A 27,119-nucleotide genomic window follows, 5' to 3' on the forward strand; every position below is an offset into this window, starting at 1 on the left:
CAGGGCGGCGGCTGGCGGGGCCCCCTCCCCTCTCCATTACCTCACTTTTCTGACGGGACAGTGTTACTTTGCTCTCGAGTGCCAACAGTGTTAGTGGATCTGTCTCCCCTAGTAGCTCCCTTCTCTCCTCCGCAGCCCCGGGTAGGTCCGTGAGCAGGAACCTTTCTCTTAGAGCTGCTCTAAGCATGACAGTGCAATATACTGCAAACCGAGGGACTGATAAGCTGGTAATGATGTACTTGAAGGTAAGTCTTAGAGATGCCGTAGTGTTAGCAGCACGTCATGCTGAGATGTTTTAGACCAGTCGTGAGCGGTGGGGATTCGCCCGCGTGTAAGCTTATTTCAGAGAAATTAATTTATGAATTCTTCGGTAACGTAACGATCGTATCGGACTAAATGATATGTATTTATTATTTTGAGCGAAACAGTTTTGTATCACTGATTATTTATCCTTGTCTTAATGTATTTATGTGAGTATTCGTAGAGTTTCTTCACCAGTGCTTCGGAAGAGCAATTCAGGTCCGTGGTGACTTGCATTTCACCTATTTAGTATATTCGGTCTGAGCTAGTTGAGAAAGTAGTCTTGAACAGTTGTAACAGTGGCTGGTGTTTGTAGTTTATGTAAGGATTAATTAAGACAGCAAGTCGTAAGTCATTCATAGAGTAAAACAAACTGTGGCATCACAAAAAGAGCCGTTACACTTAAACAAACATACAAACAAATATCGGAAGTATTTTCAAAGTATTTATTTCTAACCAGCTGTCCCCCGCCCCTGTACCTTGGTGGCCCGGCTGGCAGCAGGCTCGCCCGGGGGAAGCCACCTCCAGCTGGAAATGCAGCCGCTTGAAGGAGGCGATCTGCAAAGCGGAGCGCTTGGCCATCCTGTTTTTGATCAAATCCTGCATATAAAAGCCTCGGTGAGGTTAACGTTTATTTATTGACTGGGTATCTATCGCACATATTATTATTTCGGTGGGCTATTTTCTTTCTTTCTTTCTTTTTTTTTTTTTTTTTTAAATACACTCTGGCTATCTGAAATAGGAAAGAAATTAGAAGCTTAGAACGCAAAAGAATTAGAAACCCTCTGATAGTGCTAATTTCATTAGGGTCTCCATAGCAATCCGCGCAGCAGCTGCCCCCTCCTTTGTTATTTATACTGTTGTCTTTATACTAACCATAAATCAATTTTTTAGACATCTTTGGAAGCCCGGGCTTTTCCTCTTGTTTTTCATAAAAATAAACTTTGAAAGAAAATTGACAATCAGCTCTGCACAGCCGCCGGGAGCCGCCGAGGGGGTGCGGGCAGCGGCCGGGCGCAGCGCCCACCGAGGAGGGTACCATCCCCGCTGGCCGCGCCGGAGGGGCACCGCGCCGCTCCCCGCCATCCACGGCGACAGCTTACACGGGGAAGAATTTTAAAAAAAACAACAAAACCCACATTAAAAAAAAAGGAGAAAAAAAAAAAAGGAGAAAAAAAAAAAAAAGGATGCTCTGAACCCTCTTATTTCCTCCTCTCTCCTTACACGGCAGTGTTGAATCCCTCCCTGGATTTACAGAGACGCTTCTTTTGTAAACGTTGTCATTAAAGTCTCTTCCTGACGGCACATGTCACTCCGAGAAGACTATTCTTACCTCTTTCTAACAGTGTCAAGTTAAAGATTAATGCAAACTTCTGTATTACCCACCAAACTGTCTGGCATGCCACTTCCCAGTTTGAACAACACTGCAGCTCCCACTCCATCCTCTAATGTCAGGACCTGGCATTCCTATTGTGAGAAATATTTTAACTCCTCCAATTCTGGTCAACACAGACAAGTTTTCTTTCTTTCTTTCTTTCTTTCTTTCTTTCTTTCTTTCTTTCTTTCTTTCTTTCTTTCTTTCTTTCTTTCTTTCTTTCTTTCTTTCTTTCTTTCTTTCTTTCTTTCTTTCTTTCCTTCTTTCCTTCTTTCTTTCTTTCTTTCTTTCTTTCTTTCTTTCTTTCCTTCTTTCCTTCTTTCCTTCTTTCCTTCTTTCCTTCTTTTCTTGTCCCTGCTTTCTTCCTTGCCTTCTGGTAATTATGTTTGGCTGGACAGTCACAATTCAAAATATTACACAGGGTTTTATTTTCCCCTCTGTGCGATTTTAACAATGTGCTACGTTGAGAAGTGTATCTTTTGTTAAATTTCACTTTTACCCAAGCAAATTGGGATATATGTGTTGTAGATCTGTAACCAAACCAGAACGGAATAAACTGCTTTGTTTGGAGACATATTTTAACCATTTTGAGCCCTAAAATTGTTTTTCATTGAAGTTTTCACACAAATTGTTTTGTAGAAGCTCCATCCGGGAGCAAACAAAACATACAAACAGGGCAAAAATAAGGCTAAACACCGCTCATGAATTATACTTCTATCACTTTCCATAAATATATATGTATGTTTGCATCTCCAAAACTTTTTGTAACCAACGTACCCATGACTGAAATTGTCAACGTAGGCTTTTTTGTGTGTTCTTGAAAACATCATGTATTTTGCATCACCTGCTTCTATCTGCAAAATGGCAAGGTACCACCATTTCTGCAGGGCTGTTGCTGCTGTAACCCAATGTGCTTTTCCCAAGTGTTTCCCACTTTCATGCTGTGTAAACCGTTCTTCAACCAGAGTCTGCTATGACTTAAGCTTTTAGACCTTCATTAAATCTGTTAAGAAAGAAAAGGTCGATTATAGATAGCCCTTCCCCAGACCTGAAGAAGAAGGAGGTTTCAGAGGAACCCTGACCATGAACATGGTGTTACTGAGGCACACTGCCCTGAATTAATTTCATGTTGCAAAAAGATGGGGTTTGCAGAGTTGGTTTCCAGTGGCAGGGGAGGAGGAGGAGCATGTGGGTGCGGGAATCTTCTTGTAAATAAATTCACTTTCTTCTCCGTAGCTCTGGCAGAGGCATCTTGTTTGTAATGCGATAGAAGTCTATGATGATAACCTAATTATTAGAAGTAATATTACTTTAGTGAGATCGCTGGCATTTTTACAATGTTTGTACAAGCATCAGCAAACTAGAGGAGAGAGACATTTTGGCACAAGCCAGACTTTTTCTTGGCCCATCATTTAAAATCCATAAATTATAAACAAGCCCCTTTCACACTCAATAGGAACTCAACTCCTTTGCAAACAGCACCTGATGTGCTGAACTCCGGTCATCTATTTAAAACACAACTCGTCAGCCGAGGCTAGGCCTGGGACTGATCCCAACCTTGCCTTTCTTTGTGAATCAGAGCCATAGCACCCCTTCCCCTCCTTCCCTGTTCCCTCCATCTGCTCCAGACCCATAACAGAGTCACTGAGCTGGGGCCTGTCAATGCCAGCAGCACTGCAGCAGTGTTTGGGATAGGGAGCTGTTTGATAGCATTGGTTGAGATGCATGAAGGGTGTACCGAGCTTCAGCGAGGCCATGTAGGCCCTTTTCATATCAGTGGGTTTTGAATCTCCACTTGTTGGTTTAGTCCTTACAGTAAATTACTATTTACTGGGGCTGCAGCAGTTTCCCTGCTGCAAAAAGGAGACGAAGCTTTATGTTAGTCCTGTATAGTCAGTGCAGGGCTGAGCTGTCCCTTTGCATCCTGTTTCTTTTGAGGGGGTCCCATCTAGGACCCTCTGTCTGGGGTTCAGTGAGCAGCACCCAGGCAGGAGAACCTAGGCAGACATGGACAGGGGCTCCCAGGGATGCCACTGTCTTGTAGGTGCCACTTTTGTGGGGCTGGGAAAACAAAGCCAAATGTCTCTTGCTCCATTAGCAAGTGCTCTCTGGGAAGAGCACTGCAGGCTCTCAGCCCTGGTGCCTGAGCAGGCCGGAGAGGGACTTTGAGGCACCCCACATAGCTGCCACCGTGGGACCATGCCTGGGGTCACCCAGGGCCTCAGGCAACCTTATCCATGTCTGAAGAGGAGGCAGCTGGCTGCACACTCAGGAGGCAAAAGCAGGCAGAAGGGAGGCTGGCTGGGAAAGAGAGAGCCCACCAGCTCTAACTAGAAGCCCCTTGACTTTCTTGGGGACCAGGTGGGTCATTGGATCTCTACGGCAAGAAATCTGAAGGCAGTATCTGCCACTGAGGTCTCTGCACCTTTCCAGCCCCATGGGAAGCCCTTTGAGGTCTAGGCACAGAAGGGACTATTTGGCTAGGGAAAAAAAAGACAATAATGGGGATAGGGCTGCTGGGCTACCACTGGGAGGGAAGCTCACTGACAGCTGTAAGCCAGGGAGAGAGGGAAGGAACTGCGGGTCGTGATGCCATCCTTCTACGTGCCAGCCTGCTGTATGTGCCCAGCGGCCACAGGCAATGGCAGCCCAGTGAAGGTGCAGCGTGCCGTGCGGTGAAGAGGCTCAGCGTTCCACACCATGGCTGCAGGCCTGCTTGGGAACAAAAGCTGGAGCCAGACAGGCAGCACAAAGGGGCTGGTGCTGCTGGGGCACTCAGGGCCGCGGCGGTTGGCTGGGCAGCACGTGATGTTATGTATTGATGAACTGGCTATCTCTGCTTTCAAAAGGCACAAGGTGGGCTGGACCGGAGCTCTGTTGGCCACAGCCACTTTTTCCAGGGATGTCTTTCCATTTCTATGTGAACTGTGGCAGTGGGTATGCTGTGGTCCTTGCTAAGAGTGGGGCTGGTGGGGGAGGGAAGGGGCTGGTTCCATTAAGGATCATCAATCACATGATGAACACTTTAGACTCCACAGTGGTTCCTTCTACTTTTGCTTGGGCCTGCGCCAGCTGGTACTTGACCAAGAAACCCTGGGCAGCAGAGGCAGAGCCCAGTCCTGGAGTCTGAGAGCCACAGACTATATGTCAGGACATACAGGATACTGTCACAAAGGTTGAGATGCAAAAGGGGACACAGCAAGATGTCTGTGCCTGCACATCCCCACACCTCTGAAGATGCTGCTCGGGAGCTGAAGTGGGGCTTTGTCTCTAGACCCCAGGGCCTCAGAGCTCTTTGAACTGCTCTGGGATTAATCCCAGAGACGCTCATAAGCACAAAGCTGAACAAAGCATGGTTTTTGTACTAGGAAGACTGGGGGTCTTCTAGGCAAAAATACACCTGGATGTACAATTTGAACACTTGGGTTAATTTTTTTTCCTTTATTTGCAGATGTACAGTTTTTCTTGTAGCATCAGAAGTTTTGTGAGAGGGTAAAAAACCCCATGCTGAGTGAGGTGTGTAGCCTCAATCTTTTCTCTAAGGAACCTGAGCCACCTTTTAGGAATTTTGGGAACAAGAAGGGCTAGGCAAAACAGAAATCCTGGCTGCAAACTCTTTGACACCTCTGTTTTGCACACAGCTTACCTTGATGCCTCTAGGTTGTCAATATACGTAATTTTTCCATCCTACCAAATTCACAGCCACAGGACAAGAAACAGGATATTACATGACACAGGGGCCTGTGTGGAATCACTTTCCTGGGGAAAACCTTACAGAAAGTGAGAGAGATTTTCCTCTTCTCTGTGTTCATGCGGAGGATCTTAGTAGTTAATCCCACATACTAGGAGAGCAGAGGTCCCTGTCACAGGCTTGGTGAAACTGTCCCAGGGGCAGACAGGAAAGAGGAGCTTGTAGCAGGGAAATATTGATGGCAGAGGGAAACACGCTTTCTTCAGGAAGAGCACACACTTCCCTGCCTGCCTGTAAGGGCTGTTCGTATGCTGGAGTTCAGACAGGCTCCCCCAGAGTGACAGGATGATTCTCCTTTGTCCTGGGGTCAGTACATCCCTAGTTTCATTCATACTTTAAAAAATAATCCCCCTAGAGTTGCTTCTCTTTCTTCTCTTATAGCTTTCCTCATGATTTGCCCGTGTTAACAGGGCTACTGCTTCAATCTCTAGTGTTTGCTCACCTCTCTTTGAGATGCTCACTGACAGCCTGGCTGTCTGCACACTGTGTAGGTACATCCTCACATACTGCTGAGAATCAGCTCTCCCTGGCTGCCAGTGTCCTGGCGGCAGAAGGGTCATGACAAGGTCATGCTTGAACTAGACCTTTTACATAATTTTCCTGAGGACTGGGAAGGGATCTGTGGAATCTCCTGTGTATTAGTTATTGTGACAAGCATAGAGAGTGGAGGCTTGCTCCAGAGAGGAAAGGAAATATACTCCAACCTTAAAACGGTCCCTGTGGTTCAGGGCTGCCATTGAATTCAACAACCACATATGCTCCTTGGGCAGCCTCCCCAGGGCACTGCTGGTAAGTGTCCGCACCCAATAGGACTTTTTGTCTGGACTTGTTCCTACATCATGTCTTAAGCTCATAGTGGCTGTCCAGGTCTCCAGCTCCCTTGGCTAGTGACGTCACTTTCAAGCCTGTACTCTATGTTCACCCACTTTTCTTCCTCCTTTGACTTCTTCTAAGGAGCCTTTCCCATTAGATCTCAGGCAAAAAAACACCTGCAGTTGCTCAACCTCATATCACTGGGTCTCAGCTATTTAAGTCTGAATACTCCTGAATTCAGGAGCATAGAAAATTGCATCCCCCCCCTCCCCGCCCAAAAATCAGGGCAGCAAAAACAGACGCTTTGCTTGTGTTTAGCTACTCATCTCTGCTTTCCTCATCCTTGAATAGTCCTGCAAAAACAAACAGGTAATGAACAAGAAACTTGATAACAGAATCCAGCTGGGCAAATGGAAAGATCGTATGCTGATGTAAACGTGAACAGCTCTTCTGGCATTTAAAACACAGCTTTAGGTGTAATTAAAACAGTTGCCTTCTGCAAACAGAAGACTCAAAGTAAAACAGCAGTCCTCTTCTGGAGCCAGTGCTGTTTGGTTCACTGTGGGTATGAGTTTTTACAGCAGAGGAGACTGAAGAACACAGATGCCCTCCTGCATGGACAGCCTTGCTCTGATAAACATGAAGTCTGGTGTTCCCAGGCTTTTGTTTTGCCAGAAGACATTTTCCAAGCTGCTCTGATAGCTATGAGTGTGCTGAGCAAATCTGTGTCATCCAGAATTTAACCTTTCCCTCAAAATGCAGGTTTCCTGACAAAGTGTAGTTGATTTAAACTGCTCTTCTAATTTATACTTGCATCCCCTGCAAATGGAACCCCATTATTAGTGCAGCAGAGCAGAACAGCCTAGAACAGTGAACAAATCCATCTCTGAAGAACACCTAACTTCGGGTTTCTGGGCTTACAGCAACTGCTTTGTCCCAAGCAAGTTACAGCAGTAATCTGTACGGCCAGCCTTTGCTTTGTTATAGTTGCTTTATACCTGATGGCCTAGATGAGCTGGGGGGAAAGCAGGGCTGATAGAAGGCCAGGTTGCTGGTCAGAGGCCAAATGCAGGGAAGTGTTCCCACATCCTTGTGGGCTTGTGTCTGTCTGTCCCAGGGATGTGTTGTTTCAGGGCCTCTGCAGGAAAGAAAACCAGGACTGCTCTGAACCATCAACTGGGTGTATTGGTGGGACAGCTGAGGCTGAGCTGCAGAGCACAAGTCTCCATGGGACAGAGCTGAGGCTGAGTCAGTGAAATAGTCCAGTTGTGTCTCCCCATGGTATCCCTGCCCTGCCACCAGTTCAGCCCTTTGAAATCCACAGAAGACACAGTGGAATTCTACCTTCTCTGGGGATCCTGGTTGTCCTTGGGTAGTTGGCACCATGTCCGGTCCTTGCAAAATTTGTGGCTTCTTCCTGACCACAGTGAGCAGCTCTTGCCAAGAGCTTGTAGAGCTCTTTGGGCTATTGAGTGGAGGGCAGTGAATGATGGATGAAGGCATTTCAATTTCATGCTTTTATTCGGAAATAAAACATTTTTTAATAAGATATCACTTTGTATTTCTCAGCTGAGTTCACATTCACTTCCTAAGACTTAGAAGGTTATACATCTAACTCGAAGCAGCATGATGTAGCCCTTCTTTGTGTTCCTTGTCTGTCCAGTCCCAAGTCCGAAGCCTAAGCATGCTCAGCCCAGTGCACCGTTTTGCTCTTCTGAACTGCGTTGACACATACTTTTCAGCTGATGAATTGGATGAAACCCATCGTTATCCAAATCGAGCATATATGTAGCTGGGACTGGATAGTCAAGGGTTGTTTAGAGCCATTTAGAGAAAGACAATCATTTTTGGAGCCTCGGCTTCACCTTATCCGTGTCAGTTCCTGTTCCCTGCCATTCTAGGGGATTGTGAAGCAAGAGAGTTGGCGGGTTTGGCTGGGCCGTGCAACTTGCTGCACGTTCTGCCAGCTGCAGATGCTCAGCAAACAATGTTGAATCGCCAAGGGAAAAATGAAAGCCCATTACCGGGGTGAGATGGGGATTCACTTTTGAGAGGCTGCAGAGCACTTATCTAATGGACCGTTAAGTGCCGCGAGGCGCACCAACACCCCCCCGCCCCCAGCTTCGGGTACGGCCAGCCTGGGGGTGCCTGCGCAGCTCGCCGCGCCCCCGACTGCTCGCCCGGGCTGCGTGGGCTCCCGTGGGAGCCTCCGGGGGCCTGACAGGCTGCGGGGTAAGGGGAGGAGGCACAATTTCCGGGTGACGGGAGCTCGTAAAGCGGGCCAGAGCCGGCTCACCCACTCTCCGAACTCCTGGCAAGCGGCTCCGAAGTGAGCGGAACCCCTGTTCCGGGACTGGTAGCGGGGCGGCTCGGTGGGGCAGTCCACTCGCGGTCCCACGCCGGCCCTGGGCAGCCAGGCGTGGGCATGGGAGCCGGTGGCGCCCGGGACCCCCGGTGCAGGCTCCCTCCGCCGGGCTCCCATTGGCCGCGGGGCGGTACGAGCCGCCCCGCTCCCGGCCCCGTATCAGGGCAATATTGCCCCGGCGGGGTGCGGGGGGGTGCCCCGCGGGCCATGGACCTGGGATACTTTTCTCTCGCCTTCCCGCAGGGGCTGTGCCGTGGGGCCCCGCAGTCCCCCTACCCCCGCCGGGAGTACGGCGCCTTCTCTGCGCTCGGCACCGCGGCCAGCGCCGCGCCTGCCCCGCCACCTGCCTGCGCGGGGGCCGCGGGCTACGGGGCCGCTTCCCCCACGCCTGCGGGCCCCGGCTACCGGCCGTCGTGCGGGGCCGGGCCGCTGGGCTTCTCCACGTCGATCTGCCCCGGGAGCGGCCTCCCGTCGCCGCAGCCCGGCCACCCCTGCCCCTGTCCCGGCGCGGGCGGCAGGGGGCTGCGGCGCCTCTCGCCCTGCCCCGGGGCCGCGCCCGGCTCCCCGGCCCCGGCGGCGCCCCGCACCTTCGAGTGGATGCGAGCGAAGCGGAGCCCGCCCGGGAGAAGTGAGTGGGGCGGCGGGGCGCGGGCGGGGACTGCTCCCATCTCGGCTCCTCACTGCCCCCCTCCTGCCCCGGCCCCTGCCCCGCTGTCTTCCCCTGCCCCTTTCCGTGCCTCTGCCCCTGTCCTCGCTGAAGCGCGATGTTTTTCGGCGTTGCAGGCGGCGCGGCGCCGTGCGGGGGGGAACCTCCCGCCTGTCCTGCGCGCACCAGCTTCAGCACACGGCAGCTCACGGAGCTGGAGAAGGAGTTTCACTTCAGCCGCTACCTGTCACGGTCCCGCCGCCTCGAGGTGGCCCGCTCGCTGTGCCTCCGCGACGCCCAGGTGAAAGTCTGGTTCCAGAACCGCCGCATGAAGCAGAAGAAGCGGGAGCGGGAGGCACTAGCCGCCCCCGCCGCCGCGCCCACGGGTGCCCCCGGCGGTCCCGCCTGAGGCCCCGCTGCTCCCACCGAGGGCTCTGCCGGGGGCGTCGAGGCTGGGCTGGAAGCTGCGACAGGCGGGGCAGTCGAGGTGTCGTCTCACACGGGGCCGTGGCGAAGCAGCTTGGCTGGTTTTCCTATTGGAATTCGTTTGCAGTTTTATTGATGAGGATTCGGGGAAAGGTACCAGCCCGAAACGCTTCTGCTGGGTTTGGAGCCGGGCCGAGGCAGCGGGCTGATGCAGCTGACGGCTAGTGAGGATTGCCGCTCTCTCCAGGGAGAGCAGAGAGCAGCTCCTCTCGGTCTGCGGGGCAGTGGGTGCACGGCAGGGGCTGCTCCAAGCTTCCGACCCCTTCTTCATTTTACATTTAGTGAGACACAGGCTCAGGCAGAATTCATGGCTCAGGGAGGGGGGAAGCCCTGACAAGGCAGAGCAGAGGAAAGCAGAAAACTTCCTTGTATGGGAAGGGACAAGGATGGTCACTGCTACCGTTATGAGTCTAAGATTCCTATTAGAAAAAAAGTGTCCTTGTCTTCTGCCCAATCCTTCACAAAATTACTGCAAAAAAAAATAGGCTGTTTATGCTTGTATTTGTTCCTCATTTGTAACTGTCCTTTTTCCTGAGGTGGCCAATTTAGTGCAAAATCTGCTTAGTAACTATAAGGGAAGGTTCTAAATGAAATAAAGTGTTAGAAGGAGCACCTCTTCCCATTCAAACTGTAGAGGTCCTGCAATTTTCCTTGCAGATGCTCTGGGCTGCTTGGGACTGGCCAGTAGCCACTCTGTTGGCTTCCAGCACCTCTCACCCGTGCCTGGGCAAGGACAAGATGGTATAAAGCCTCTTAAAGCATCTAGAACCAGACTCTCAGATGATCCAGCTCTCCCAGGCTCGATTCTATCTTACCATTAAAGAAATGCATCATGTTAAATCAGTTTGCAACACATCTTACCACATGCAAAACCTCAAGGGCTGTTAAAGTGCAGAAAGATGCTTGACCACAGACCTCAGCCAGTAAAACATCAAGAGAATTCCTGGGTCTTTCACTTGGGGTACTTGTTCAAAAAGAGTGACAACGACTGACAAATACTGATTACCCCATACAAGCGCAAAACAGTGATCCTCACTTCTCCTGTTTCCATCTTTCCGAAAAGTATAATTACAGTGTCAAAGTGGACAAAGGAGCCAAGTTTAGACTCTTCCTGCCTGTGACTGGGAAAGCATAACATCAATGTGGAGAGGAATGACATCTGGATTTGAGGTGATTGTTTTTTAATTTGTGAGACAAACTGATTTTGGACAACTCCTTCTTTGCTCTGGATTTCTCATGGGTGTTGAACTTTGGGGTGAAGAACAAATTGTAGCACCAGGGGAGATGGATTTCAGGGGACCTGTCTGGAAGCCAGCTATCAACACCAACAGTTGTTGGTCTTTGTTGGATGCTTGCTGGGCAAAAGAAACTGAAAGATGAAGATGGATGCCTCAAGGCAGAAAGTCCACAATGTGAGGGATACTTATTCTCTGTAATACTTTGGATTCCTCAGGGTGCCTCTCTGCTTACAGGCTTTCTTATGAAGACTTCTGCTGAGGGACTGGGAAGCCACCACGGATGGCAGCTCCAGCAGAGATTGATGGGAGCCCTGGGAAACAGTGTGCTCCCAAAAGTTGCGTAGGCATATTGGGCTGATACTGTGACAGCAGGGCCACAGCTAAGCGAGATGCCTTGTCCTTAAAGGGATGAGTGCCCCTGCAGTGAGCATCTGAGCGAGAGGACCTCTCGAGACAGAAGCGTTTGGTTACACTCATATCCCAACAGTACCTGGAGAACACAGTAGAGTCAGAGGCTCATGGTTGTGCATGCATACAGGGACATGTTTTGTTCTGTATCTAGTGTTAAGGTTCATGTCCCACTGTCTAATTCACTTTGTGGGTTATTGCTGAAAAATTTTCAGGGCTGAAGTGCTTGTGTGAAACTAGTTCAACAAAAATATGTGGTTTGCATTTCCTTATTAAAGTAACCACACCAAACAAGCATTTGTAGCGCAGGCTGATCATTCATTAAAAAATAGGAAATAATACTTCTGCCACCTGTTTCTTGAGAAGATGATACGTAAAGCAGAATAAGGCAAAATCTGGGAGAATTAATGAAAATTCAAGTAAATAAAATTTTTTCTTCCAGATGAATATTAAGGGCAAGTTGTCTGCTAACCAACCCTTTCCAGCTGTTTTTAAGGTGTGTTTTTACCAAGTCTCCAGTTAGTACTCCTTGTTTTTTTAAATGACAAGCATAGACTCGTAGCCAGAATACCTCATCTTTCTAAAAGCATATGGTTCACACGCAAACTTTAGCAAACAGCTGTGTTTTCAGTTGCCTCCAAATTTGTCACATGTCTATGGGGTTGCTGGTTTGCCAGCCTTTTATTTTCCTAATGATTTTGACATTTGTGCTAGGCACTTGAGGCCAGAGGAAGGTTTTCCTGCTGGCATGCTCCTGTGCTACCAACATGAAAAGGAAGATTCTCATCGATTTCAGTGGTGCTGGATCAGGCTGTTAGAGCGCACTGTCTTTTATAATGAATGTTTTCATGCAGTATATTTTCCTGAATAAATAAATACATGTGCTGGCCTTGTAGCAGTGCACAGTTCTGTATCCATCAAAATGACACAGACTGAATATATAGAGATTTACTTGCAAATTAAGATGAAACCTTACAACTCTTTTATGGCAGTCAATTTGCTGCTATGAACACAACAATATTCTGTCTTAAGAACTGGTACTTAGTATTACATATAATTTCTGCTCACATGACAGGGCCAGTTTTCTTCTTCACAAACAATTTTAGCTGTATGAGGATTAGATATTGCTCCTTTGCACTGTTCTGTCAGCAAGATACCCAGAGGAAGGAGCTAATGCAAGTCATGTGCCAATTCCTGAATAATTAATTAAAAATGCCTGTGATATACATGAGTGCACATATCAGGCAAATAAATGGTAGTTAAGGTCTAAGATTCACTCATTTAACATTAATCCCAAGAGCTATTCAATTTGATGCCTAGCAGTTGGAAACAACGTTTTAGGTTAGGCAGATAGAAGTAGAAGCATAAGCTGCAGTTCTCACTGTAGTTGGAACAAAATATTCCAGACTTGCTTTGGTAGATACTCACCACCATATATTTTATCACAAATTATGAAAATACTATTTTCTGGCCTTATTTTCCTCTAAACACCATTAGAATCCACAGAAAGACCATTCTGTTTCAGTCACATATTAATTTTTGCCTACTGACTATTGCTCAAGGGGCCACGGGCTACAAAGGGACATGCACAAAATTATTTTTTTAATGTTGTTCTCATTTTGCCTGAAACAGTACAAAAGTATCGATTTGGAAAGCTTCCAAGGAGAAAAAAGTTGTAAAATTATTGTTCCTAAGCCGTATATGTGAATGCAGAGATTTCATATCCTTTCGATATATGTGATAACAGAAAAAACACGCTTCTCTGAAAACCAAGCTTAGGCAAGAATCAAGGCTTGCTTTGGAACTGAAGGAGTGTGTTACTGCTTGCAAGTACAGCACCGGGAATGCTTTGCCAAGGGTCGACCGAATCGCTCAATTTCGTGTTGTAATCTGCATATACAGGTTTACGTTGAGCATGAAAGAACACAGCAGTAAGCCAGAAAACAAAAATAGGCAACTCAATCACCACATTTTAATCTCCTTTTAAAAGTGTGCCATTTCCTCTATTTATTGGTAAAACCTGGAATGGTGTCTCTTGCATGAAACGGTACAGATTATTAGTAGAGGAGAACAGACTGTTACCTCTTTTAAGAAAAACCTTTGCAGGCAAACTTACAAAATGAAAAGACCTCCTTGTAGTTCCAAGTGCTTGTCTTAATCAGCTAATAAATCGTACTTATGATTTGTCCTGCACTGCTCCGTTAGCCTAAATTCCAAGCAAATCCTGAGAACACTTGCAAATCCCCAACAATCAAGAAAGATGAGAAAGAAGTATGGAGAAAAATCCCAAACAAGATGTGTTTGTTATCCATCTATCATGAAGACATGGCTGAAGTTTCAGGGAAACATGTTCTTTTCCACTGGTAGTATATGGCTACATATACAGCTATGTGTATATGCGACTGACTCAATCTCAGACACCATTCTTTATGACTTTGCCTAATGTCAGTGAACCAGATGAGCCTTTGGCCAGGGAAAGGCACAGTATTGAAAGAAAGAAAGGTTGAATCAAATGACAAATCGTTCTGCTCCCTGTGGCAACAATGTTGTTCACCTCCTTCCCCAACCATACCTTTAGAATGCCCCCAAACAATTTTGGGTAATATACAGGAAAAGATCCTTCCCAGAGGCAGTGTCTTACTGTATTTTAGTTTTATCTACAAACCATTTGCTGTTTTTGAGCCAAGTGAAACCTTCAGCTGTGCAACATGTGAATCTTCTTTGGCTTAAATTTATGCCTGTGCAGAGTGCTAAAATCTCTGATAGATTTTACAAATAGATTTTACAAATAGTCCTGAGAACTATCTGTAAGCAGGACAAGGCTTCCTTTACACTGAAGAAAATTAGACCACTGGCCCACAAAAGAGCTTTTCAAAACCGGTATTTTTTCTTAAACAATTTTATTTTTCTCATGGTTTTGTTTTCTCAAAAGGCAACAGCCCTTGGTGGTTAGCAGATTGAAAGACAGCAGTTTCAGTAAACTAACAAATACATGAACAGGTACAACCAGTTCCTTCTCTACCATCCATCCTATTAGACTTCCCAAAACCTGGAAAATGGATTTTTTTACTACACTTCATCAGAAAGCATAGTATTACAAATACTAAACCACAAGAAATTTCAGTATGTTCTGGAAATCGAGGCTTTTTTTAACCAGGATGTCATTATCATGTCTTATGACCCTTATGTGGGTCATGAGAGCTGCTTCTGCTGGGCAAAAGGAACCATTCCTTCTGCCCATACAGCCTATGAAAAACATTTGTGTCCCAGTAATATGATTTTGGTAACAGTAGAGGAGGAGAATCTGAGAGCTGAGGCTTCCCAGCCATTACTTTTCATCTCTAAATTTACATTCCTAATGTCCCTTTTTATGTTCCTTTAACAAGTAAGCTAGATTAAACACAATATAGTTTGAAGTAGTATTTGAAAACAGATAAAAATAACACTAAATTTTTTAGTAACTAGTCAGATCAGATTTTGTACAGTTACTGCTCAGATGATGGAAAGTTTCTAATTCTGGCAATTTCTAGTATCAGACCCATATGTTAAGCATAGATGTCAGAATAGTTATTTTTACCCTCTCTCCCCCCATTATGGATTTATAAATGACACCTTTTATATGGAGTAACACTTTCTTCAACATCTGAGTGTATCAAATCCAATGATAATTACCAGAGAGTGTTAAAAGCCTATCAATAAAAAACGTTTATCTTTCCATTAGAAATTCATCTGAGCAGAAGAGGGGCAGGTACATGACACCAATGGGTTATCAGACCTGTTTTTTTCCTGATGGAGAAACTAGACACCAAAACATCGTGCATGCAAAAAGGTGATGTATTCCAATAGGGCCAAGCTTTTGTAAGTATTTGTAAAATTTTTTGATTATAACCAGTGCTGTGAACACTGTGACTTTCATTTCAATGTGACCAGGCAGACAGTTTAAAACAAAAAAGAAAAGAGGCAGGACTATTGAACACTCTTATTGTCACGTCTCCCTTCAGAAATGGACCACCTGGTGCTTCTGGTTGATTTTCAAATGTAGTACCAAATCAAATAGATTTGGTAATCTGATTTGGGACTTCACAGGTGTGAATTGTTACAGCAAGAGCCACATGAGAAAAGGACTATCATGGCTCTGAGGCTAATAATAAACGTGAAAGAAAAAGGGGAAAAAAAAGCATTGCATTTTGTCTGTGTGTTGTCAATGTCGTCTGTGGTGCTGTGTGTCTGTCACTTGTGATCTAAGGCCTGCGACAGAGTTCACCCACTCCAGAGGCAGACGGCTGTGCTTTCAAGAACTGGAAGAGCTTCCAGTGCTCTTCTGAAGATTTTTTCCCCCCTAAAGTTAAAATCCATGATATTTAATAAAAAAGCTATGGCATATCTGGGTGTCATCGGCAAGTCACATTCAGGCAGGGACATGCAGATCTGTGGTCACTGCCAGCCTGCAACTTGTTTCCTACAGCTCTGGTCAGCCACAGGCCTGAGCCTCCCCACTGGCCATGGGACCTACAAGCAATGCCACTGATTACTCATGTTTGCTGGGCTTGGCTGTCTCAGGGCTTGTTCTGCATTGGTCCTATCTGCATTCAACTATGCTGATAGTCCAGGCTGACTGGCCATCTGACTCATCAGTGTAAGTCTTCTGTACCAGAGTTGAGATATATTGGCAAGCCCAGGCATTCATTTTACTAAAGACATTTCATTCTGAACATCTAACTAAGAAGGCTCCAGATTCTAACAACATTACTCTTGTAACTTTTGCCAGCCTTCAGGGAGTTGAGAGGAGGTAATGGATTGTGGATGTCATGCTTACCAATGGCTGCTAGCTGGACTAGGCTGGAATTTTACACACTCATGGAAACTGAATCTGGCTCACGTGGCTCAAAATATTTCTCATCCAGGCATTCCTTTTCTGTGTCCCAGTGTTCAAAAAGCTTCAGAGTGCCTATTCATTGCAAAATGTTCTGAAGTTTTGCAGTGCACTACTTTTTATTTCTGTCTGTTTGGTCTCAAAAAAGACCAAAGGAGACACATGGTGCTTTCCTCACACCCTTCTACTGATGCCAGGAAAAGAGTCAATCTGATCTGCCATGTCTCCTCACAAATCTCAGGAGATACCCAGCCTCACCAACTCATACCCACTACTAAAAAGTCCATATGGTTTTAAACTATATGCATTCAAGTTATTTCAGTTAGCGTAATTTTTTTTCCTACCACAGCTGCACCCTGGGGAGAACCTATGTCAAGTATGAACTTCTATAGCTCTAAGGAAGACATAACAAAGCTTTTTCCTGTTCCTTTTATGGAACAAAAGAATGATTTTAGATGGAGTAGGTTCAACTTCTGAAGTTTCTGCTATGTCATAGCTAGTGAATCTATTCTCAGTGTCCCTTAAAATATGGCAGGGCACTCTTATATGGTCAGGCTACGTATATAAACTGAAAGTCTTGACAACAAACATAAAGAAAAGCTTCTTATTTGTGAGATGTGTGGAAAATGATTCAGAAAATAAGAAGTTAATTCCATGTAAGCTTTTTTAAAAAGGATTTCCTATCTGAAAGCAAAATGTTTATAACAGATCACTCAGATCTGCAACATTTATCCATAAAAACAGCAAAGTCAGTATAAACAAGGGATGATTGCTTCTCTGAGCAACAAGCAATCAGGTAGAACCAGTCATGACTCTTCTGCTCAACTGAGACAGACAGCACAAAAAGCCAGGAGTCAAGCCCCATCCTGGCTCAGCAGAGGCACCATTCACATGAGATCAGCAAAGGTCATGTCCCTGCTCCAGCTTGTTGGTTTCCTCCCTAGCAATGGTTTCCTCCACAAGGATATGGAGGTTGAATGGGGTGGTTTGGACACCATGAATTATCTACCAAACTTTCTTCTTAGGTGTTAACATCTTTTGTTGGGCTTTCATGTTGCAAGAGAGCCCTGCACATACACCTGATAAGTTGTGGGTTTTTTTTTTTTGTAGGTGGGTCTTGCTTTCTACTTTTAAGATCTTTTAAAGGGGTTTTGGTTTTATCCCAGTGTGGAACAGCAACACATTTTTAATCTCAAAAACCTTTTGGGATAAGGAAACCATTTCCTGCCCAGCTCTACAATTAATCACAGCACATCCCTCTTACAGTGTGCCACAGATAAATAATTCATTACAGCTGCCTCTTCCCTCTATGCAGGGTAGGCAGTTGTGATCATTTCTACAAGAAGGAGAAAGTTAATTCTTTCTATGGTGGCCTGCAGAGAAGGATTTAAATCCCCTCACAAGGAGCTTTGATGAATTAATAAACCTCCTCAGTATTTACCACACTTGTCCAGAAACTGAGTTCAACTGCAGCTCCTTAATTTTCCAGATAACATCTTTAGAGTTTGAGAAGACTTGCCTAACCAGTGCCTACAGTCAAACTGTGAACAATTATTCTTACTTTCATTAACAAGATGGATCAGGATTTTCTGCAGTATGAGGTATACAAACATCAGGAAGAACTTCTACAGCCATCATTACTGCAAGTCGGAGTCATGATTGCTGCTTCCAACCTCTACCGTTCTATGATTCTACGATTCTATGACATTTGTGCTGTTTTGACAGTGCAGCCCTGATCCAGGCTTTGAAAAAAGATTTGTTGGTGTCTGGCACATTAGCAATTAAAAAAAGATAGACAAGTATGGAAGCAGCCAGTTAAGGCAGCAGGTTGGATCCAAAGGAACTAAAGGTAGAGTCAGTTTGCCAAGGCGGGGGAAGAAGGCATTGTGGACCTATGTGATAGCAAAGGCAGGGAAACTAGGGCAAAGTCCTGTTGAAGCTGCCATCTGCCTTCTGGAAGCTCCTGCTTCCAGTCCTCTCTGATCAGATATTTTGTTTAAAAGCCAAATCCTCATCCCATATAGCACAGACTGTGAGAAACTTAATAGCTATTGCTCTAAATCCATCACTTGCATGGAGAAACACGCTCTGTGTGCAGCTGAAATACTGTTGGGGTCGTGGGGGCATTGATGGGCCTAAGAAGCCCCCTCTGGACCTCCTCCATCCCCTGCACGTTGGCCCAAGGGATCTGTTTAAAGCTCAGCCCACAGAAACTGTCTCTCTGTTTAGCCATGGCTCCTGCTTAGTGGGACCCTGACCATTCATGTCTCTGCTCCCATGGAGGTGCCTGATGCCCTGGGCTGAGAGCACTGGGATGGGCTGTGGCTGCAGAGGCTTTGCCCTGCCCTGACAACCTGTGGAGCTTCCCCCCTCCCCTAAAAGTTTAGGTAAAGCTCAAAAGATCAAGTCTGACTTGAAGATCTTAGTTAATTCAGAGCATGTGAAAAGCTTCCTCAGCAGCTGCTGCAAATGACAGGGATATGCAAGAGCCTTGGGGCTGGTAATGCCTTCAGTGATTAAAATAGTCAAGTTGGGATTTCTGCACAACTGCTTTGATGCCTGATCAGTGCAGCTGCAAAGATGACAGACGTGCTAAAATAGACTTGTCATCCCTGCCAAATAAAAGAAGGCATGAAAAGAGGTGAGAAAGAGGAGAAAATAATTTCTCTAATGGCTTTTATTCAGTTTGAGATCCCTTGTTTTCTATTCTTGTGCCTCTTAAAACTATGAAAACTCTTTCTGCCCTCATGAGGGTTGTTGGAAATGCATCATCTGGAATTGTCAATGAAGTATGCAGTATCTTCCATAAGTGCAAAGTGGTTAGTGTTAATACTCTGACTGTAGCATTTTTATACAAGCCTGTTCCTAGAAATCGTACCTTTTCTTGTTTATACTATTAGACTGAAATCTGCATCTACCTGATTACAGAAATAAGATAACACTGTCAGAAACATGCAATTAACTTTATCATAGTGTAAAAATCTATTGTAAGATACACTTGAACGGCCATAAACCCAACTCACTTTGTCATGGATGCTACCAAAAGATATACATGCCAGCTTCCCAAGGAAGTGCACAGGAGCTGCAGAGGTGAAAGTTTGGTCTCAATTTTGAGTTCAGGTTTTCATATAAAACTATTTCCTGGTAAACACAAGATTGTGCATGTAACTAAAAACTTGCAACTTGGCTCATACTTGGGCAATTTTGCTGCCATTCCTCACACTGAAGAACAGTGGATTGCATGGGATGGCTGATAGGCAAGCATTAAAGATCTACTGAATGTCCTGTGAGATCCATTTGGTCAGGCTAGTCCAGATACATCTGTTTCTGTTGCTCTGTGTATTTTGCCAGACTGTTTAGTGTACAGAGAACCTCTGGCACAAAGTCATGCTACAAACACCCTCCCGCTGCTGCCTGGCACTGGATATGTTGGCAGGGGAAGACTTACTCAAGTCTTCCTTCATTGCAAAGATTCCCAGCAGCCATAATAGCTTTTTAAAGACACTTGACAGGCAGCATAATGCAGAGCAGTCCCCAGGATGCCCTGAGTTACACCAGAGGGGCAGCCTGGCCATGGGCCAGGGGAGGAGCAGGCATTTCAGTGCCAGTTTGTTTGCTGTCTCTTGCTACCACTTGGCCTGTTCTCAAACACCAGCCGTACCACACAAGCAGTCTTCAGAGTTTCCCTCAGTGAAATTTCTGCATGGCACTCTTTCAGAGAACCATTCTGAACTGAATGTATGACTGTCAGTACTCCTTCTGTGTCTTGGAAAGCCCTGACTTGTTAGAGACCCGCTCTATGGAAATAGCAGCAGTTTGGGCAGGCGTCCCCACTTGTGTGCTGAGAAAGTGTTCTGATGAGATCTGAGATTAGCATATGGCCTCAGTTGCTTGTCTTGGGATGAAGAAAGGTCAAACCGCAACACAGAACAACTCTGCAGTCTCCTCTACTGCCTGAACAGTGCTCCAAAGAGAAGTGTTTGCTATCAGTGTTTGGCACACATTACCACTGTATCTACCTTAAATTGGACTTAGCCTACAATGTGCCTCATAAACTTGAGAACTGCACATAAGATCTAGCAGAACTCAAATTTGGAGAAACTTCTTTGAATATCTCTGATTTCTGGTGATTTGTTTGATCTTATGTCCTGTCATACACGTGGCCAACTAGACTGTAATTTGAATGGAGAGCAACAGTGGACATGTTAAAAAGCAAAAAGCTTAAAAAGAATGCAGGAGACCAAAAGCGTTTCATTGCCATCTCCCAGTTCCTTTTGTAAAAACATTCCTAACAGTTCTATCTGCAAAGGACTCAGACTGCAGCCATAGGTATGCCCTACTGGTAGGTATACAATTTATTAAACATTAACAGGGAACAACAGAACAATACAAATTAAACATACAAGCTACAAGCTCTCAAATAACATGAAGGGAACTAATAAGAACAGTCTCTTTTATTTTTTTTTCCTTTGGCAGAAGGTTAATCTTGTTCAAATTCTATTCTATTTAAAATGGAGTGTATGTACATATGACCTAGTCCTGTTTCCTCAGTGGACAGTTTAACCCCAGCAATTAATACCTTAGCTGGTAAAGGTAGCCCATGTGGAGAGATGGGCTATGAGAAAACTGTACTCCATCTTTCAGGCATGCCTGTGTAAGGTGAGAACCTTTTTAAAGGGTAATGGTTCTGCTAGATCTACTCCAGTTGATTTATGAAATACAAAGTCCAAGGGCAGCCTAATTCTGCCTTTTAGTTTCCCTTGAAACACTATCTGAAAATGCAGCCCTCTCTCTCAGCTGAAATTAGAAGGACTTGCACCTTGGGATCTCCTGTTATGCCTTTAAAATTGGTGAAAGCTGGGGAGCTTTCCATGCGGTGGAGCAAGAATTACCAGAGGAAGTTTGTTAATGGTGTGGCCAGCTGAAGAAATGATTTACACACAGGCCCTGCAGGAAGTCAGGCTCACAGGAGCAACAATTTTCCTCAAAAAGCTACGGGAGGAGAGTGGCAAATCAAATAAAGGTCAAGGTGGTGATGGAGTTGGTGTCACTGCCACTATCATAAGTGGAGATATCCCTGGAGGATTTCCTACAAGATACTCTGCTAACAAAGATATTCTGTGTGTAGACTATGTATACATACAAGACGTGGTGCACAAGTTGCTCTGATAAGGTTGAGCATGAACTATGCATGAGCCAGGCCAACTCCACATTAGCACCCAATTAAAGAGGGAGGTATCTCTGTAGAGATGTTTGACACAAAGAGCTCATCTCCAGAAATGGAGGAGGACAATGCACACCAAGTCAAGGATCAGAAATCAGGAAGTAATCCAGCAATTATCCACAAATACATCTCAACAGAAATCTATTGACAAATCCAAACAAATAGTCAAAACAGGAGGAAAACTCAGCGGAGCTCAACCCATGCCTGTGACATGTGGCAATGATGCTCAGGCTCCATTCTCTGGGACAGGAGATGGGGTGGAGATTTTTGTTTCTGCATTCCCAATCCTGAAAACACTGTTTTAAGCAGAATGTCTTTAACTTCGTTTTAATGGGATGAAGCACTCACATATGTTGGAGCTCCACATAGATGAATGGCAGAGGAACTGAAGATGGCTTGAGTCACTTCTCTTGGGAGACCCTAAAGCTGATTACAGCATTATCTCCTATACCGAATCAGACACCCAAACAAACAAAGCAACAAAACAAACCAACACAACTAACCTGTAAAAAACCCTGCTGGGATTCTTTCATATAGAAGTGATATAAAATAGTCTGAACTTGCATCTTTCAGCTAGTTTAGTTGTTGCCTCTACATGTCACACACAGCATGTTAAGCTGACTTTCCATCAACAGCAGAAAATCCCTGTGATTAGGAATTTTGTCTGAGACACTGTATTTTTTTTTTCCTGATGTTGCTCTACTGGTCTAGTTCAGCCTTGGCCCTGACTTCTCTCTGTAGGACCATGTAGCCTAAGCTGCACATGCATGATACGCCACCAAGAAAGAGCTACAAAACATCTGCAGTTATCCTTATGCATATACTTAGTTCATTTTTCTACTAAAGTAAATCTGAAGTGCCTGCAATGTTTCAGAAGCCAGTCACCTTTACAGTGCTGGATGGTTTGGCATCTCCTGCAAGTTTAGTAACACACATCACTACTCCCTGGTCACAGCCTTTACTGCTGCACGCTGAGTACATTTGTGCCCAAATCACCCCAAGATCGCATCACAACACACAGGTTTATGATAAATTATGGTAAACACGAGGAAATGCTGTGAGACCTGAGGCTGTTAAGTCTCGAGAAGACAGGGGGGACGTTATCAACACTTAAAGGGCAGGTGTCAATGGGGTGAGTCTTTTTTTCTGCAGTGCCCCGCGACAGGACAAGGCGTAACAGGCACAAGTTGGAACACAGGCAGTTCCCTTGAACATGAAAAGAAACTTTAAGACTGATAGAGCACTGGAACGGGCTACCTGGGGAGGTTGTGGAGTCTCCTCTGGAGATTTTCAAAACCAGCCTGGACGCGTTCCTGTGTGACCTGACCGAGGCAAACCTCCTTTAGCAGGGGGTTGGGCTGGATGATCTCTAGAGGTCCCCTCCGCCCCCTACCATTCTGTGATTCTGTGACTCTCATCTGTCAGGATATTGGCCAGTGTTTCTGCCTACCATTTGACAGACCGGAGTCCTGTTTTCACTACCCTTGTATCTCCAAGTTGAGAGGCTCATTAGCAGTGACAGTTGTCAGTAACATTGCCACGGGATGCCATCTCGAAGGGGCTTTTCCTCAGGCTGGGCTAACGGCAGAGCGGGCGAGTAGCGCCCAAGCACTGGTTTATGAATAAATGTCGTTCCTAGTGCCGCTCCTCTCCTCACCGAGCACTGCAAGAACGGACAGGCCGTTCCGGACGACCACAAGCAGCACTCCCGGTTTCCTGGCGCGGGTTACCGTGCGCGGGGCCCCGCCCGGGCGGCGGGGGCGGGGTGGGCCCCGGATGCAGTTGCTGCTCCGGCGGCGCGGCGGTCAGTTCCTGTGTGTGCCCTCGGCCTGACGCAGCCTGCCCGCCGGGACATGTCGCTGGTGGCGGAGGCCTTCGTGACTCAGCTGGCCGGTGAGGGGCGGGGGCGGGCGGGTGACTGCCCAGAAGGCCACGGGCGGAACGTTGCGGGACGGGCCGTGCCGGGCTTCGCTTCCTGTCGGCCGCTGCGCTCCGGGCGGCGGCCTGAGGGCGCCGGCGGAGCAGGGACCATCCCGCGGCAGTGCGGAGCCAAACTGCCGCCGCACCCTCCCCCCCCAACCTTCTTCTCTGGGTGACCCCTCAGGACAGGGCCGAGGCGCCCTGCGAGCGAGCCGGCCATGCATGCTTCGGGGCGGGATGGGGCGGCGGCGAAGATGAACGGCGGCCCGCGGGCCTGGGTGCTGCACACAGCGCAGCCGTGGGCGCGTTGCCCGTGGTGTCTCCCGCCTGGCGCTGTGGGGCTGGAGCAGGTCACTCCGCGCAACGCTCATGGAGGGGCCCAGCGCGGTCACCGAGACTGCTCCTGCGTGTACGGGGCCTCTGGAGCCCCAGCCGTGTTAGGGCGCCTCGTCGCTTTGCTTTGGTAACTTCTCTGTCTTTACAACTATTTCTTGCACTTTGAGTGGTCAGTAAAAAACCCACACCGTATTTAGAATTTCAGCAGTTGGCGTTGAGCCCTGCTCAGTGTGTTGCCACCTTCTCTCTGCTGACCGTGAATGCGTGCAGAGCTTCCCAGGTTGCTCCTGTGAAGCTGAGGAGTGTTAAGGGTTCCTTTGCCACTTTTTAGTGTGCTTGTGGTCTACTGCAGCTGGGCCATGTAAGGTTTGTATTAAAACAGAAATCTATATCACTGTGGAGTTATTTAGCAAAAAATTATATTAATGTGAAGGAAAAAAAAGCCTGTGAAAAATCATGTGCCTCACATAATTCCTAGCTAGCAAGTTTAAAATGCATTTAGTTTGTTGCACACTCAAAATAAATGTGTTGGTCAGTTTCTCTTGTTATTCTTTATTCCTAATTTATTGCTGCTACACAAGTTCACAAGCAAAAAATACTGCAAAGGAATACTATTTTAATTTCTACTGACCTGTTAAGGAGGAAGCCAGGAGCTGGATCTTCACTCTGCAGAGGCCCCAGCTTAAGAGCCTGAGGTGGATTATCTACCCTAAATGTTCAGTTTCCAGAGCAGGCTTGCCCTTGTCTAGTAGGTAAAATGAGGGTAGTGGGTCTTGAACCTGGGTGTGTAGAGGCACCCATAGACAGGCTTGGGTTGGTATTCGTTAATTCATAGATGTTAGCACAAGCTGTGGTTGTTTTAAGGGCCAAAGCCCTCTGGATGTGGGAAACAGTCAAAATCAGCATTGTGTTATACCATTTACTAGCCTTTATGATCTCTTGGGGATATTTTATTTACATTGTGAAGGACAAGGGTAATAATATATATGAGTAGATGTTGATTCTGCTGCATTCCTCAGCTCTGTGACCTTTATGAATATTCTAGAGTGACAGCTTGCTGGTACTTCTTTTTTTCTGGAATTACAAATGCAAACTCAAACGTATACTGTATGTAGGCATCTCATTGCTGTGTTATTGAAAGTGCTTTAGTGAAAGTGCTACTGAAAGCGTTTTTTTTTTTTTCGCCACAACAGTTTCCTAAACAAGCAAATTGTCATGGAATACAGCAATGAGAGATCCAAATTAAGTATATCATAAGAAACGTGTGTGTTCAAAAAACTGGAAACAAGAAGACAAAGCTCTGCAACAACCGTCTATGTCCTTCCTTGCCGAAGCATTCTTTTTCTGTTCTTGGAGAGGTTCTTGCCTTCTTTTCCAGGCAGTTGCATGCTGCTTGTACCAGTTTCAGACTTACATGTTAACCATTGTACTGTTAAGGTGGTGCTTTGAGGGCCTCAAAGCTGCTCAAAAACTTCTGGACCTTTCTATGATTTAAGAAGCTTAAAACAGTAGCATGGTCACAGGTTAAGCAATGCTCATTTAATTTTTTTTTAGGTAAAGTAATATGTAGACATCTAATAAAAATACTGTCAATACTCTGTTTTGCAAGGCAGAAAAAAGGGTTGGTACTTATTTTATAAATCTTGTACTTCTGCTGGATATCCAGCTAGTTACTATGACTCCAGATACAGTACAAATCCTTGTTGCAGACTTGTCCCCTGAATCATTCTTTAAAACAAAATTATGACATTACCTTTGCTTTCCCAAAAGCGAATTGGTGTCAAAAGCAGTTATCTGACTTGAAAATAAAAAATATCTTTGCCAGTGGGTCGTGGCCTTCCTAGCTCCTCTGTATTACATGCTAGTCCCAGAGTGAAATGAAATAATGGCAAAATCACTCAATTTGTTTGTATGGAAGATTTCTCTAGGGGGGTAAAAAGAAAAAGCTATCCAGGATCTTGGCCAGTACCCATCCCACTTTTAGATTTCCTGAGACAGTGCAAAGACACAGAGACTATTTCATTGTGATACTAGGAAGGTATAAATGTCCTGCAAATGTAGCAGTACTTGAGAGGAAGAAAAATGGTGTATCTGCAAGGGAAAAAACCCACCACTTAACAACAACACTTGTTTTAATAGCATTTTTATGCCCATATCTGCAGTTGTGAATACGGCCTGTTATGTATGGGTGGAAATGTAAAGACGGTTGAGATTTTTTTCCATGTCTGTAAAAAATGAAGTTTGGTTGTATTGTTACTGAGGGTCCTGTTCATCTGAGGGAACTAGGGCTTTTCAGCTTGGAGGAGACTGAGGGGTAACCTCATTAACGTTTACAAATATGTAAAGGGCAAGTATCAGGAGGATGGAGCCAGGCTGTTCTCAGTGATATCCAACAATAGGACTAGGGGCAATGCGTATAAGCTGGATCATGAGAGGTTCCAAAGAAAAAGAAGGAAGAATTTCTTCACTGTGAGTGTGACGGATCACTGGAACAGGCTGCCCAAGTGGGTTGTTGAGTCTCTTTCTCTGGGGATATTCAAAACCCACCTGAATGAGTTCCTGGGTGACTTACTCTAGGTAGCTTGCTCTGTCAGGGAGGTTGGACTCTCTTTGAGGTCCCTTCTAACTCTTAAGATTCTGTGATTTATGAAGATGATGACTTTGTCCTGGTGGCTGCAGTGAGCTACTGGTGCTCTGACATGGAACAGCTATGAAGTATGGGGTGTTTGCATGCAGGTATTTAAAGAAAATCACCCCAGAGAGGGGGTTTAGTAGAGAAGAGAGTTACAACTTTTACACAGTGACTTACGTATATTAGAAATGTCTTGTTTAAATAAAACCCATACTACCTACTTTCATCTTTCCCATACCTTATGTTTTTTGTTCTGATATGCATCTTTGCTGTCTTGGCACAAATTGAAACACCAAAAATGCCACCTGAACGTAATACAAACTTGTTTTTACTGTGAGGTTGCTCAGAACAGCTGTGGAGTCTCCATCCTTGGAGATGCTCAAGTACTGAACTGGAGATGGACCTGGGTGGCTGCAGCTGACCTTGGACCTCCAGAAATGCCTTCCAACCTCAGCCATTCTGTGACCGTCAGTTGGACAGCCTGCTTGCCCTGCTGCAGTAATTCAACACGCTCTCTGTGCAACATTCATTCATGCTGAGCATTAGAGCTGCTGTAGTGCATTAATGATCAAATACAAAATGGACTAAATAATGTTTTGGGTAAAACACTTGCTTTAGGGCCATTCAACTGTTTGCTTATTCAGAAATAAAAAGAGGCTGATGCTCTGTTGCAGGGAATAATTAGCAAGTATTTCCATAGCTTTGTGAATTGCAGGCATGTTATGTCATGTTTTAAATAATCTATTTCTGAA

General features: G+C 45.8%; 2 protein-coding genes across 2 annotated transcripts in view; both read left to right on the forward strand.

Annotated features, from left to right (window-relative positions):
- Positions 1–8,811: 8,811 nt before the first annotated feature.
- Positions 8,812–9,659, forward strand: LOC133626341 (homeobox protein Hox-D1-like). The gene is made up of 2 exons (XM_062004520.1): positions 8,812–9,232; positions 9,388–9,659. Exons 1-2 carry the CDS (start codon positions 8,812–8,814, stop codon positions 9,657–9,659), a joined length of 693 nt encoding a protein of 230 aa, XP_061860504.1.
- A 13,560-nt stretch (positions 9,660–23,219) lies between these two features.
- MTX2 (metaxin 2) overlaps positions 23,220–27,119 on the forward strand; it is a 39,390-nt gene continuing 35,490 nt past the window's right edge. The window contains 2 exon segments of the mRNA XM_062005169.1: positions 23,220–23,306; positions 23,309–23,372. Coding sequence (XP_061861153.1) covers positions 23,256–23,306; positions 23,309–23,372 — 115 coding nt within the window. The 5' untranslated portion in view covers positions 23,220–23,255.

The sequence above is a fragment of the Colius striatus genome, chromosome 11, assembly GCF_028858725.1.
Source record: "Colius striatus isolate bColStr4 chromosome 11, bColStr4.1.hap1, whole genome shotgun sequence".
Classification (NCBI taxonomy): domain Eukaryota; kingdom Metazoa; phylum Chordata; class Aves; order Coliiformes; family Coliidae; genus Colius; species Colius striatus.